The sequence below is a fragment of the Monodelphis domestica genome, chromosome 1 (genome assembly GCF_027887165.1).
Source record: "Monodelphis domestica isolate mMonDom1 chromosome 1, mMonDom1.pri, whole genome shotgun sequence".
NCBI lineage: Eukaryota > Metazoa > Chordata > Mammalia > Didelphimorphia > Didelphidae > Monodelphis > Monodelphis domestica.
Window position 1 is genome coordinate 454,923,564 of NC_077227.1, and position 16,439 is coordinate 454,940,002.

Consider the following 16,439-nt stretch of genomic DNA (forward strand, 5'->3'; position numbering starts at 1 on the left):
CCCTGAGCAAGTCACTTAACCCCCATTGCCTAGCCCTTCCTGTTCTGCCTTGAAACCAATACTTGTATTTATTCTAAGACAGAAGGTGAGAGCTTTAAAAAAAAGTATGTTAGAATCAGTCTGAAGACCAGGATTCAAATTTCAGTCCATCATTTGTGTGATCTTAGGCAAGTCATTAAAACCCTTTTTGGCCTCAGTTGTTATAGTTAAAATAGTGGAAGATATAAATTGTGATAGATATAAGAGTGGGTGAGTAAATTTGTGACCACAGAAAATATGTTTCACTACAGTGTCTTGTTTCAAATCAAATATATAAGGTGGTCGCCAGGGAAATATTCCCAATTATGAATATACCCAAGTCAACTGGGTTTTATAGAGACTTTAATTAATAATACAATGAGGAATTAAAGAAAGAGAGAAAGAGTAAGAAAGGAATAAGTTTGAAGGGCCTTAAGCCAACAATGGCCTAGACCTGAGTCTTTAGAGAGAGATCAGTCAGTCCTTAATCACTTACCACAAGATCTGTCCAAGCAAGAATATAGACACCAGTTCAGCCAGCCATCTTTCTCCAGAGAGAGATTCTTCTGACTGTCCTCAAGAGCCTCTCTCAAGAGACTCCTTAGAGACTATCTTTTCAGAGCCTCCTCCTTAGAAGCACTCTCCTTCTAACAGCCTCCTTAGAGACTGTTTTTCAAGAGACTGTTTCTTCAGACCTTCTCTTTCTTCTCAACAGACTGTCCTTTTCTTATATAGGGGGTTTTCTCCTATGTCACCTCCCCTAAGTTCTTCCATCTACCAATCACAATAGACGTTTTCCAAAGGACAGCCCATTCTGAATTCACACCTGAGTAGACTAATCCTTTTAGTAATCCACACCTGAGTAGGCTAGAATCTCTGTGTAAGTTTTTTCCTCTTTGCTCCTTGTAAGTTCACAAGTTGCCTGACCTTTATAGGTACTTAGCACCCCTTTGTATTAATTCTAAAAATAGGCATGGCTTAAGTATGGGTTTAAGTATTTTTCATTGTTCAGCAAGGAGTTTTTTCCCCTAAAGCAGGCTTACGTATGGGTGGAGTAGAGGTCTCACATTTCTGATCTAAGAGTTCTCACTGTCCAAATGGGGAGTGGTCCCAATAGGGAATTGTCCCAATGGAGAATTTCCCAATGGGGAATTTTTTAACATTCACAAGTCTGAGAAATTTCAAGATTCACACAGTTTCCTCATCTATAGAATTATGGAGTTTGATCTCCCTTCCAGCTCTATAGCTATGACTCCATGAACGCTAGCAGCTTCAATTTTCTCATCAGTAAAGAGAAGGGGTTTAACTGGCTGACTTCTAAAGTCCTTGGTTCTCAGTCTGTGCTCTCTGTTGGTTCCCTCTTGTCGAAGGAGATGTGACTGGAGCAGAGAAGGCTTGACTCTAAATAAAGAATCTAAATATCAGAATTTTCAAGCATGTAGTACTTGGGGAAGAGAGGCTTAGGGCAGAAGGCCCAAAACATCCTGGCCTACTCAAATTCTCCAAGGTAGGGGGCCCCTGATTCAATCTTCTCTATGCAGTAATGCTCACATCTTCCCAAGAGCTGAAATGATTATTTTGGGGAGAACAATTTAGAACAAGGGCCATGGGGCTGCTATGACATCAATACTTGGGAAAAAAAGCTTAAACATTTGGCCAAATATTCTATATTGAAGGAAAAGGCAAGAAGGAGAATTAAAATGAAAGACATTTAAGAGTTCTACCAGCTAATTATTACATCCCTGGCAATCTTTTCCCCCTTTTAAAACCCTTCCCTTCTGTGTTAGAATCAAGGCTAAGTATCAGATCTGAAGCAGAAGAGCTGGAAGGGCAAGGCAATTGGGGTTAAATGACTTGTCCAGGGTCCCACAGATAAGAAGTGTCCGAGGCCAGACTTGAAAACAGGACCTCTCACCTCTAGGCCTTGTTCTCTCTCCATTGAGTCACCTTGCTACCTCCCCTGGTGATTTTCAAATGATCTTCCAGAGGAATTAGGAGCCAGCAGGGCAAACAAGATCTGGGTTTTCTCTCTGAGCAGCTGGCAGCTTCAGATGATTTTTGCAGAGCATCATATGATTTGAATGTGGGGCATTGCTAAGGAGACAATAGACTCGGCACTTATCTTATGCTCCCGGGCCTTACATTTAATGGGGGCTGGGGTGGAGAACAAGAAAAAGCTACCTAAGGAGTACCCCCAGGATATCATAGCTCCTCCAAGCTACATAAGAGGGTGCCTGGAAAGGGACGTTGAAGTGATCCCAGTGACCCACAGTTGGGGTTCGTCTACAAGGCCTTCTTGAAGGAGAAGGCAAATTCTGAGCAGATTAGGAAAGAGAAAAGATCTTCCCCAGGTTGGGCTGTGGTGTAGAAGGCCAGAAGGGACAATAAACCAGCTGCCAGACTGGAAGACAAAGAAGGAAGGCAGGAATACATGGGAAAGGTCAGTAATTCCCCTCCTGTTGCTTTCTCCTGCCTTGCAGAACCTTGCCAATCGGAAGGAAGGGGAAATGCCCGAGTTCCCTCTACATGGCTTGGCTGGAAACTCTCTCTCAGGATCTGAGACCTCCTGTCATCCTGACCAGAGGAAATCAAGAAAACGTTCTGACATTTTACTGCCAATAAGGCCAGGACTGGGCCTCAACTCTCGCAGCAGCTGTCCATGTGTGGGAACTGGCTGGCCCTCTTTCTCAGACACCGAGGATTCATGTTACTACTGCTGTGTAAGCAGACACCGGTGACACCATAGTAAGCAGATTTCCAAGCACTGTTTCAACTTTATTTCCCATAGCTAATGTGCCTTTTAGATCTCGTCTCCTTTTCTGTGCCATGGACCTCTTTGGCAGTCTGGTGAGCCCATGGACCCCATCTCAGAATAAAGTTTTTAAATGCATAAAAATAAAATACATAAGATTTCAAAGAAAGCCAATTATATTGAGATGTTGGCATCAAAATATTCAAACTTAAGTTCACAGACCCTAGGTCAAGGCCTCCTGCTTTAGGTTGATCATAAGGAAGGGGAAAACTATCTTGACCCACATTTTCTTTTTGAAGTTTTCCTTTGGTCATAATTATGGCTATTTTAAATTTGTAACTTAATCTCAGGGCAAAGCTCCTGGGTCAGAGTTACCTATGGGTTTGTTAGCATTTTTTAAAAAGTATCCTTCACTTATTCCTCATGCTTTGACATCAGGAAAATCTCAGCTGGGCCACTGCCAATTAGTCAAAGGTTCTTGGAATTTGGTATTGGTATTGTGGTAAGAGTGATGATCTTGGTGTCAAGAGAACTTAGGTTCAAATTCCAACTCTCTTACTGCCAGAATGGACCAACAGTCACTTAACTCTCTCGGTATTCGTTTCCTAACCTGTAAAATGAGGGGAGCTAAACTAGGTGACTCTTAAGGTACCTTTCAGCTTTAAATCAATATACTGGGAAATTCTGTATTATTTCTCTAGTGATCTTTCAGCCAATGAGTTCTCATTTGGATTTGCTCCTTGACCTTAATTTATTTTGGGAAAATACCCCATTTCAGCATGGTTACTTGATTGTCTCAAAGAAAAGAGGAAGCTATGAGGCCTTGGTGATTGTTAAGAAATGACAGAAGTTGAGTTAACAGAGTAAAGGTAGGGAAAGCAAAGGAGAAGGAATCTAAAGATGACAATGCAAGATGTATAAAGAACTCATGGAAGGAAATGTTGGGGGGGGGGGTGATGAGAGATCTGGGATAAGGTTGGAGGACATATTCATATGGCAGAGGTAACAAAACAGAAAGGAAGAGAAGCAAATGGCAAGACTCAGTACAGTGATGGTGAAAGGCCAAAATTGACCTCAAGCAAGACTCGGTGAAAGAAGAATAGTACTTAGGGGAAATTTTATATCTCTAAATGCTTATATTAATAAAAGAGCAGATCAGTGAATTGGGCATACAACTAAAAAAACCAGGAAAAGAACAAATTAGAAATCCTCAAGTAAATACCAAATTAGTAATCCTGAAAATTAAAGGAGAGATTAATAAAATTGAAAGTAAGAAAGTCATTGAACTAATAAATAAGACATGGAATTGATTTTATGAAAAACCAATAAAATAGATAAACAATTGGTTAATTTAATTAAAAAAAAAACAGATTACCAGTATTAAAAATGAAAAGGGCAAATTCACAACCAATGAAATTAAAGCAATTAAGAATTATTTTGCCCAATTATATGCCAATAAATCAGACAATCTAAGGAAAATAGATGAATATTTTTAAAATATTAATTACCCAGAAGAGGAAATAGAATCCTTAATCCCATTTGAGAAAAAGAAATTGAACAAGCCATCGATGAAGTCTCCAAGAAAAAAAAAAAGAAAGATGAATGAGTGAATGGGAATAGAAGCACTCCCAAATCCAAATGAATGGGAGGGGAATCAGCATGGGGGTTGGGGTAGGAGCGTGTTATAGGAATCAGTCAACAAAGAGATTGAGAAAGATGAAAAGATGTGGGTAGAACACAACAAAACAATTGAATCCAACTCAGAGAAGCTTTGTAGAATCAGTACAGTAGCCTTTGAACATACCTTCTTTTTTTTTCTTTAACCCTTCCCTTCCATCTTAGAATTAATAACGTGTATTAGTTCCAAGTCAGAAAAGTGGTAAGGGCTAGGCAATGGGGGTCAAGTGACTTGCCCAGGGTCACACAGCTGAGAAGTGTCTGAGGCCAGATTTGAATCTAGGACCTCTCATCCCTAGGCCTGGCTCTCAATGCACTGAGCCACCCAGCTACCTCCCCACACACTTTTTTTTTTTTAAATACACTCTTCTAAACACTACAGTCAAATATAATACCAGGCAAGGGATACATGGTAGAAAAAGCCTTGAACTGGACATCAGGGATCCTGACTTCTACCAATGGCTCTGCCTCAAATAGAAGCATGATATTGGTCAATTCACTTTCTTGCTCATCTGAAAAATACAGGAAGGTTAACTAGATGTTCTCTCAGGTACTTTCCAGCTCTAAGATTACATGATTTTATGATCTAATCAAATAATAAAAGAGGCAGTATGGTATAGGGATTAGAATCAGGAAGACGTGGGTTCAAATCCTACTGCTAACACATGCTATCCATGTGATCATGGCCAAATCAGTCTGTTTCTCATTGTCCAAGGTTACTCTCTAAGACACTGGTTCACAAATATTCTGCTTTTTAAAAATTATTGGGGCATCTAGGTGGCACAGTGCTTAGAGCACCAGGCCTGGAATTGAAAGGACCTGGGTCCAAATCTGGCCTCAGACACTTCCTAACTGTGTGACTCTAGGCAAGTCACTGAACCCCATTTGCCTCACCCTTGCCCCTCTGTTGTAAAATTATAACCAAGACAGAAGATTTCAAAAATATTACTGAGAACCCCCAAAGAGCTTTTGTTTGTGTGGACCATATCTATTGATATTTACTCTATCAATGAAGGAAATTGCCCCATTGGGAACTATGTATGTTAATAACCCCAGCCCCAAAAGATAGGACAAAATGAAGCGGAGCCAATTAATTGACATCTAAACAGCCTGAAAAGGAAATAGAGTGATAGGACCAGAGCCAAGAATGCAGCTCTAGATTATGATCCTGTAATCCTTCTTCCTTCTTCCCTGCTCAGTGACAGAATAAGAAGTTTGGCCAGACAGAGTCTTGGTTGTTAACGTGTGATTACTCCACCATATTGCTTGTGCTGGAGAGGCACAGTTCCCACTCAGCTGTGCAGTCAGGTCTCCTCTGAGTGCAAGACTTGAATTACATTAGATCCAGTCATTGCCTCTTTAGTACACAGCACAGGTCAGTAGCTCTCTGGGAGTGTCGATTCTGTTATAAAATCCCTGGAGCACCAGCTTCTGGGCTTTGAGGATCTTCTATGAAGGAATTTCATAAAGACAGGGCAAGAATTGCCAGATTATGGGGCAGCTGGGTGGCTCAGTGGACAGGGAGCCAGACCTAGAGATGGGAGGTTCTGGGTTCAATGCTGGCCTTGGATACTGCCTTGCTGTGTGACCCTGGGCAAGTCACTTAACCCCCGTTGCCTAACCCTGACCACTCTTCTGCCTTGGAACCGATATACAGTATTAATTCTGAGACAGCAGGTAAGGGTTTTAAAACAAAACAAAGAATAAGGCAGGAATAAACACAGTGAGCAGAGGATATGCCCCTTTAGAACAGGAAGTATATTTTTTCTTTAAGTCTGTGAATAGAAGAAATCAGACCATTACCAAATGCACTAATTCTAATGCCCAGTGGATCTAACAATATGCAGATAAAAACTTGATTTCATGATGAAAAACCAACACAAGCAAAAACATATTAACATTTTAATTTTTTAACCATTTGAATGAAAGCTGAATCTTAAAAAGTAATAATCACCATCATTGAATTGTCGATGAAATGGTCAGGCTGATATATAGTATTTAGAAACTAGAGAGGATTTGGGTTCAAATCCTACCTCTACTGGTGATTGAATTATTTGACCTTGGGCAAATCATCCCAGCCAATCTCTATCCCTGTTTCTTAAACCGTAAAATACATAATAACTAGATGACTCCTTCCGGCTTTAAGTCTATGATCCTATTAAGAAAAATATTTTCACTGATTTTTTTGCCAGCAAGATTTTCATTAACCTAATTGCTTTGTAACTCACTGTTTTCCACTTTTGTAAAGGTGATTTTGAAAAATTTGCTTTGTTATTTAAACCCTAAATAGAGCTTTTCTTTGTACTTGGGTTGTTCCCATTTGTCAGTTGGCCTGTTTCTGAGCATGTTTTCTATGCAGTTTCTTATTACATTCCTAAGTCTGTCCCCTTACCACTTACTCCTTGTAACCCTGTGTTTTTCAAGTTACTGGGAAGCAGCCTTTAGTATTGCACATAAGTCAGTCAGCAAATGTTCTCCGTCTTCTGGCTTCCCTTCCTTCGGATGAATCTATTTTTGTATGTTGAAAGAAACAAGAAACTAATCTCTCTGTCCTTGGTTCTAATTAGTTTTTCTATGGGTCTGACAGTGTGAATCACACTTGCTATGGATCTCGGCAACTTCGCTTGTAGAAGTAATTATGTGTGCATTGTTTCCAGCCCTTCCAAGCTTGCTTCCATTTTTTCATATGAGAAATTGAAATTGTTGCCTCAGCCAAAGTCAAACAGTCACCAATGAAAAGGCATAAAATTTCAGCCTTAAAAAAATGACATTATAAAAACAAATGAAAAATGTCAAAATGATTATTGATTTGAAAGTTGAGGTTTTTGTTTAAATTAATCACCTTTACTAAGTTAATCAAATGAATAAAAACACATTAAATTGAGTTTGGTTTTCCTTTGAACAGACAAGACTTTCTATTATGGATCCCATTTGCTTTAACTAGGCTTTGCTACCTGGTTATTTATAGCCCCAAATCTTGCTTCTGGATAAAGAATCTCACTTTGGTTCCTTCTCAAACCTGTTTTGAACTTTGCAAATCCATTCCTAGCTCTAAATCCTGAGATGGGCAGATTTTCTGCCCAGAAGGTTCAATGAGTTCTAACTCCTGGAGGAAAAACAGAGCTGGCCTCATTGAGAGGCAGCCAAGAGCCTGGGAGGGCTCTGCTGTGAGCAGGGTTGGCCTAATTCCCTTGAGATGTGGGTACCCTCCCATCTGCAAAGAGAGAAATTCAAGAGAAATAAGGAAGATTCAGGCCAGGCCGGGCTGAAAAGTGCTTTAGAAAAAAATGCGTCTCTTGCAAACACTGAAATAAAGGCCAAAACAAAACCCAAAAAGCCCCAGTCAAGGCTGTCTGGGTATAGCTAAAGACAACAGAAAAATTCTGCCAACTTCTGGAATATAAACAAGAGAAATAGCTCAGGGGAAAGCCAGCCACCAGATGCAGTCATCTGTAATTTGCCATTCTGGACGGAAATTCCGTCCTCTGACTGAAAGCATGAATATAGTTTGAAAAGCCCATTTTGCTGAAGAGAAACCCACACCCTGCACAGCTGCTAAAAATACCCTATGGGCTCCAGCAACAGCAACCAGACATCTATTGAAGGGTGGAAAAGTAGAGAGCAAGAAGGGACAAATTTATCAGAGGTAAGATGTGCTGATCATTCCACTTTTTTACATGGAAAAAGGGTCATTTTGTAAAATGCTCCAAACCACCAAAACCAAAAATTCTACTTGTAAACAAAGCATCTCAGAGTCTGATCCTAAAAGCTGAAGGAAAGATGAAATGTAAACTGACAACATGAAGCAATGTTTGTACGAGGTAAAAAGGCAAGCACTTGCAAGGCTTTTAAAATTGCTTGTGAGCCAGAGGCGTGAAGGGGGAGGAAGGTCGGGAGAGAGATCAGGTCTTTCTGTTGGACATCTGGTTACCCAAGGTACAGCTCAACTGGCCCCTGAGTGGCTGGCCAGAGTTCAAAGTACAGCCCTTGTTTACACATAGGAAGGGAACAGAAAGTTAATGCTCAATATAACAATGCAACAAGCCTAGGATCATCATGTGTCTCCCAGTGTGATCTGAGGGTGCCAAGTGTTTACTTTGGATTGAGAATTTAAAAGTCTAATAGACTCCTTCTCCTTCCCACCAGGATCTCAGTTCCTGTTGATTTTTGGAAGTGTAGTAGGGATTGGGGGAATGTCATTATTTTGTTTTATCTAATTAATTTGGGGGGATATTTTCTTGGAAAAGAAGGAAGGAATGGAAAATATACTCCTCTCCCTGCTTATAAGTATAAAGAGAACTCCTGAGATTTTGCTGTTGTTACTAAGGACTACTTGGACATGGATTTGAAGAAACAGAAAAAGCAAGGAAAACATGCACAGCAAGTTCAACTCTCAGACAGCCTTACTACTTCCTTGTATTTAGATCAAGCATCCCTAACCCTGCTAGATAATACCACAGGGATCTCTCATTATCCTGTGTCTGGTAATAAAACAACATTCACTTAAATTCACTTCCATTTTAAAAACTATTTGCTATTTAGAACATGACAGATGGAGCAGAGCCTTAAGTTATCAAAAGCTACAAATAGCTAAGAACCATTTAATTAGTAAAAGCCCTTAGCCTCTCCCATCCTTCCTCCACATTTCTCTAACTTTGGCCCAAGAGAAGATTCCATAGGTTGGTGGGTGTTTTTTAGCCTGAAATGGGATTCTCCTTTAAAAAAAAACAAACAAACAACCTTATCTTCTGTCCTAGAATCAATACTAAGCATTGGTTCCAAGGCAGAAGTGTGGTAAGAAACTAGGCAGTTGGGGCTAAGTGATTTGCCCAGTGCCACCATAGCTAGGAAGTGTCTGAGGCCATATTTGAACCCAGGTCCTCTCAAGGCTTCCAAGGCTGGCTCTCTATCCATCGAGCCATCTAACTGCCCTGGAATTGTCTCTTAATATAGATCCATTCCTGTTTTGACATTTTGTTTCACGCATTCAAAATATGTCCCTTTGTTATACTAGATTGCAATGGTCATTTTTTTAAAGAGATCGATTAAGGCCCATCATGGGAGTTAGAATTATATGGAACTGCAGAGCTTCTCTTTACTTGGTTAAATCATGATTTTAGGAATAATGATAAAAGTTAAGAGTTTCTGGTTGCAGTTTGACTTATCTTTGGCATCGTTAGAAACCAAATAAAAACATTGAGTGTATTGCAAAAACAAAACAAACCACAGTTTCCTCTTTCATTTGGAGTTCAGGACACAGCAGTGTCAGAGACACTAGAACAAAAAACAAAGGCTGGGCTGAGTGACCTTTTATACAGACAGGAAGGCTGAGTGGCTCCTTTCTTCAAAACAAAATCAACTCTTTCTGGATAAGTTCCTTTCTTTTCTTGGCCCTTATTATGCAGCTAAAAAATGGAAATACTACCTTTGCCATCCCTGTCCACAGCTTCCTTTCCTGCTTTAAATTTTAAGATTCATTAGCACAGATCACAGATTTCCCCTATCTATTAGCTTAATTAACTCAAGAGCTAAATAACATTTCATAATCATGTTTCACTGTTTCAGGGATCCCATGATCTCACAGGCTCAGAGGATTTAAAACTGGGAGGGACCTTAAAGAACAGTTACTCCATTCTCCTCATTTTACAAAGAGGGAAATTGAGATCCACAGAAGCAAAGCAATTTACCCAGTATAAGGTCCTGGAGGGAAGAGGCTGGGCAATTTTTTTTTATCTGCACATATGATGATTGAGGGTTTCTGTTAGTCAAAAATTCAAGAGCAAAGCTTAATGTTTGAGTATATACTTTTGGTCAAAGGGAAAAAACCCTTCAGTCTCTCCTTAAGCATGATTTCTGTTTGTACTCATTCTTTCTGCTAATGGTTTTGTATATTTGTTGGGTTTATGTTATGTTTTGTAATGTCATCTCCTCCTTTTCCTTTGCTTTGAACTAATTGTGCTTTCTGGTTTATTAAAAAAAAGTAATCACATTAGTGGGTAATCACATTGTGAACTGGGGTTTTGAGGGGATGTCGTCCCCCAGAGTACATTGAACCTGGAGGATGTGAGATTTAAAATGGTGAAGGTCTTAAACTGTAGTGATTAAAATAGTGGAAGATATAAATTGTGATAGATATAAGAGAGGGTGAGTGAATTTGACCGCAGAAAATATGTTTCACTACAGTGTCTTGGTTTTTAAATCAAATATAAGGTGGTCGCCAGGGAAATAGTCCCATTATCCAAATACCCAAGTCAACTGGGTTTTATAGAGATTTTTAATTAATAATATAATGAGGAATTAGAGAAAGAGAGAAAGAGTAGGAAAGGAATAATTATGAAGGGCCTCAAGCCAATATGGCCTAGACCTGAGTCTTAAGAGAGAGAATCAGTCAGTCAGTCTTTTAACACTCACCACAAGGTTTGCCTAAATAAGGATTCTAGTGACACCAGACCAGCTCCATCTCAGCTAACTTCACCAGAGAGCCTTCCAGCCAGAGACTGTTCCAAAGGGCCTCTCTCCAGAGCCTCCAGAGGGACAGAGTTCCCTTAGAGGAGCTCCAGCGAGACCTCCTTAGAGATTGTCCTCCAAGAGCTTCCCTTCTCCAGAGCCTCTCTCAAGAGATTCTTCCTAAGCGATCCTCATCAGAGATCCTCCAAAAGGAATTCCTCCAAAAGGATCTATCCTCAAGAGATTCTGCTTTTTCTTATATAGGGTTTTTTCTCCCGTGTCACCTCCTCTAAGTCCCTACATCTACCAATCACTGTAGACGCTTTTCCAAAGGACTGCCTATCTAAATTCCTGCTAAGTCGACCAATCTCCTCAGTAAGTCTGAATCAGAAAAAATGCTGCTATGTCGACCAATCTCCTCAGTAAGTCTGAACTAGAGAAAACACAGCTGAGTCAACTAATCTCATCAAGAGAAAACTTGCCTGACCCTTTTAGGTACCTCGCATCCCATTGTATCAATTCTAAAAACAGGCCTGGCTCAAATAACTCCTTGCCCCACCATAAGCATGGGTCCAAGTACTTTCTTTTCTTTAGCAAGGAGTTTTCTCCCCTAAAGCAGTCTTAAGTACGGGTGGAGTAGAGGTCCTCCCATTTCTGATCCTGGCGAGTTCTCACATCAAAATGGGGAATGTTTCTCAGTAGGGAATTTGTTCCAATTAAGAGTTCCCCGATGGGGAAATTTTTTAACATTCACAAGTCTGAGAGATTTCAAGATTTACAAGGAACTATTCTAAGTCCCAAAGTGTGAGAGGAGGATACCTTGGGTGCTACATTTATATCCTCAAGACAGACTTCACTTATACCATCACTTATACAACTTCTCCTCCAAACAGCAAGAAAGATTTAGAGCAAATGAACTTCTTTTCCCAAAGAAAAATAGCTTTTTTAGTATACCAGATTCCACAAATGAAAACTGATATACTATCTCAGGAGATACTGAGATCCTGACAACTTGCCCCTGCAGATCAGTGTGCCATACTTTATATTCCAATTAAATCATTACCTCCCCAGAACTATAAGGACTTTGGGATAAGGCCTATCAGTTTCACATCCTAAGATTTCTCTGTGACTCTTCATATAGTGGAAGGAACAGTGGCTCTGAATTCCAAGAGGAGAGATTCAAATCCCACTTCTGATATTTACTCTCTTTGTGACTTTGGGCAAATTCACTCATCTGGAAAATGAGGGGGGTGGACTAGATGGCCCCTAAGGTCCCCTTCTGTTCTGAACCTGTAATTCTATGATTTGTGAGTTCTTTTGTTCATATTGCTTCCATATTCTAGTGCTCACTGAAACTTATTTTCTCCTGAAGATACTATGACTTTTGGCATAAAGCTGAATGCTGTCTGATCTTTTTCTCCCTTCCACTCCCCATCTACTTTTAGACCTTTCCTCTGCCATTATAAGTCAGCAGCCAAACCTCTCCTCCTTTAAAAGTTATTCCATCCTATAATCTTTGTGCTATCATCATGGATTTCCAGGTCATTCTTCCTTTTCCCAAATAAATTCAATCTATGACTCAGCTCTCTTTTCCACTCCAATCCCTCTCCCTTTGAACCCACTAGCTTGCCAGGATCTTCAATTACCATGACTCCTGTCTTTAGTCTACCTCCACCCAACACGATAGTTTCTCTTCAGTTGTTTTCAGTTATGTCTGCCTCTTTCCAAGTCCATTTGGAGTTTTCTTGGCAAAGAAAGGGAAATGGCTTGCCATTTTCTTCTTCAGCTCATTTTACAGGTGAGGAAACTAAGGCAGACAGGGTCACTCAACTAGGAAGAATCTGAGGCCAGATTTGAACTCAGGAAGATGAGTCTTTCTGATTTCAGGTCCAATATTCTATCCACTGAGACACCTAGCAACATGGTAATAATCATTCATTAAATATCTCCTCTCTCCTTCTCCAGCCCCCACCCACATTGAATTCACTTTCTGTAGTCCTTGATTAGTGCTCTGGTCTTTCCAATATCATTGATTACAGTTCATCTCTATCTTTTTATCCCTTGTGATTCTTGTTCAGTTCCTCATCTAAATCCTCTATAAGGAATCCACTCAACATGGTTGTGGGCCTCTTTTAGAACTTTTGATATCATGCAGGTATTAATAGTTTCTCTATCTGGCCATGCAGACATGACCTATCTACTCCTTTTCTAGTCATCTGTCTCTATGATGCTTTAACACTCCTTTTGGTGTGTAAGTCCTCAGCAGTAATAGGCTGTGGCCTATTTATGCTCACAACATGCTCCTGAATTGCCATTTGGGACATCTACAACTTTAATTCTTGGGAGACTATGGAATTCCATAATTTACAACCCTATATCATTGCTGTAAGAAAGGTGGGCCTTTGTTTCAGGAATAAGTTTGAGAGTTAAAGCATTATGCAATTTCTCAAGTACAATAAAGCCTACTTTCCTCCTCACATTCAGTTCTGGGTCCAATTCACTGTCCCTCTGCAATGTCTGTCCAAGATAATCTGCATTGATAGATCAGCTCAGTGGGCTATTTGTCTACTGGCATATCATAGTTTAGACAGCAGGCATTCTTCATTCCCTTGGTTTTTCCTGACTAGCTAGGCCAAACTCTTTTGAGGGGTTCTGTATCTCGTTTAAGAAACTTTGCCGTGTTCCAGGGCTTACTGAAATCAGCCTGTCATCTGTACATAGGAGCATCTGGAGGACCTTGCTCCCTGATGATTCTCTCTCTTCCATTTGGACTCTGTGCCATAACACCCTTCATGACTATAAAAAATACTGTTGGTCACCATATACCTTGCCTGTTTCATGTCTCAGTTAATATTAATAAGATTATAAGATCATCACTAGAACTGGAAGGAACATTAGAGGCCTCTAACCCAAATTCTTCATTTTATGGATAAGGAAACTAAAGGTCAGGAAGGTGAGGTAACTTACCAAAGGTTACCTGGATTTGAATAACCAGATGACTATAAATAAAATTATACCTATTTTATCTTTCAAGGAGCCTTGAATGATTTTGACAAATGCATCAGAGATCTTACTGGAGGTGAGCCTTTTAGGTGACATATTACTCTAATAAATTAAGGGTGTTGGGTTTTTTTTTTTTCATAGTGAAGAGATAATAAATACAGAAACAACAAATATAAAGATCTTGCTTTCTTTGCACCTTTCAGTCAACTACAGTGTAATGTGGCCTATTATTGACAATAGTTAGTATAACTTTCATCAAAGATTTCCTCAATGTGTATGTAACTTAATTTCATATGGTGGGAAAAGAGATTTAGTAGTTATTGTTATATTCCACAACAACACTCTGGACTTACTTTCCCAACCTATATTCACACTAACAAGTTAGGACCTTCCATCTGGGTTCTAGGAATAGTCCCTGAGGAGCAAAGAGGTTCATTATAATGCTATGGGCTTGAGTCTCCCTTCCAATGAGTTCCTCCCAAGATAAATTGCAGCAAATGACCCAGTGTCATTTGCTCATATGATATCTTCTCCATATCATCAATAAAAAATTTAGTTAATTAGATATTACAAAGGGATATTTGCTGAAAAGCTATAAGAACAGAAGTGCAGACACATTCTCCCAAAACTGGGGTCACCTTCTTCTCTCTTGGTTTTTGGTGAAGGGAATAAGCATTTATATGTGCCTATGAAGTTTGGGATACTGTGCTAAGCACTTTGCAAATGTTATCTCATTTGATCATCACAGCACTGAAAGGTAGGTACTTTTATTATCCCCATTTTATAGTTGAGGAAACTGAGCCAATATAAATAAGGTGACTTGCCCAGGGTCACAGAACTAGTAAGTATCTAAGGCTAGATTTGAACTTAGGTCTTCCTGATTCTAGGTCCAACACTCTATTCACTATGCCACCAGCTGTCTCTGATGGGAGAATAGGTTATCCTACCAATCTCACTTCTAAGCACCGCCTAGCTGCTGGATAAGTCATTACCTCACTTTTGAGAAGTGACAGATCAGCTATGCAGCTATCGAGTAACAGGTTGAGCCCAGCAGGTCACTCCTCAGGACTGTGTTCTTCATCAGGGAAAAAAAAAAAGTAAATGCTTGATAATTGAGGGCAAACCTTTCCACACTTAATTCAGTGGATCTTCAGAAAGCTAACAATGTTACTTGTACTTTGCTCTTGTCTTAAGATTTTCTAGCATGGTAAAGCCTACCAAAGCTGACCCCTCTATTACCATAGTCTTCGAGAACCTAGTATTACCAGACTTCTATTTCTGGAAACTAAAATGGAGGAGTAAGAAATGCTTCCAGGACATCCAAACCCATCTACAAATACACACACACACACACACACACACACAGAGGAAAAAATACCTCAGAATGAAGAAAAATAGGAGAAAACCAGCTTATAGAGGGGGTAGGGGGAGATACAGTAGACTTGGGGGCCAACACAACTTTAGAGACATCAAGAGAACTGGCAACAGGGAGAATGGAATCAAGCTGGATAAAATAGCTGCAAAGCATCTACATAGCAAGCCAGCCAGGTCACCCTCCCTCCAGTGATCACTATGGGATACAAAGGCACCAGAGCAAACTACACTGCAGCCTTGGAAAAGTACTCCCTCTACACCAGGAGCAAAACAGAACTTCAACATATAGAAAAGGTGATGGGGGAAAAAGGAAAAAGAAAACTGGCAAGGTGAGAAATAGACAAAGGAAAAACCTGACCTCATGGAATTACTTTAGTTGACAGGGAAGATCAGAATACAAACTCAGAAGAAGATAGCAATGTCAAAACAGAAATATGTGAAGCCTCAAAGGAAGGGCAAAAGAGTGTCAGATGCTGAAAGAATGCCTGGAAAAAAATATACTTAAAAAGAAGTTAAACAATTTTTAAAAATGAAAGATTCAACAGTTTAGGGGAAAATTCAATGAAGAAACCATTTTCCTAAAAGCTAGAATCTGCCAAATGGAAATGAAGTACACAACAACAACACTGAAGAAAACAACTCCCTAAATACTAGACAGGATGAAATGGAAAAGGAGGCTCAAAAATACACTGAAGAAAGCAATTTCTTACAAAGTGCAATTGGCCAAATGGAAAAGGAAACAAAAAGCTTAAGGAAGGCAATAACTTTCCAAAAGTGAGAATTGGGCAAATGAAAACAAATGACTTCATAAGAAATTAGGAAACAATAAAACAAAATAAAAAGAATGGAACCTATAGAAGAAAATCTGAAATATCTATCTGGAAAAACAACTGAACTGGAAAATAGATTTAGGAGTGATAATCTAAAAATCATGAGAATACCCAATAACCTATACAAGCAGCCAGAAGGAAACAATTCAGATATCATTGAGCCATAGTCAAGATTACACAGGATCTTGCATGTTCTACATTAAAAGGACCAGAAGGTATGGAATATAATATTCCATATTATATTCCATAGTATAATAAGAGTCAACATAGTAGAGGAGAAGAGGGGGTTGGTCGGCCATGCACAAATCTTACTCTCACTGGAATCCGTTCAAAGCAGG

General features: G+C 39.7%; 1 protein-coding gene across 1 annotated transcript in view; it reads left to right on the forward strand.

The window, feature by feature from the left end:
* The window catches only part of SLC12A3 (solute carrier family 12 member 3), a 97,773-nt gene that overhangs the window by 62,609 nt on the left and 18,725 nt on the right, over nt 1-16,439 (forward strand). The window contains 1 exon segment of the mRNA XM_056812334.1: nt 2,499-2,763. Within this exon segment, the coding sequence (XP_056668312.1) occupies nt 2,499-2,640 (142 nt within the window). The 3' untranslated portion in view covers nt 2,641-2,763.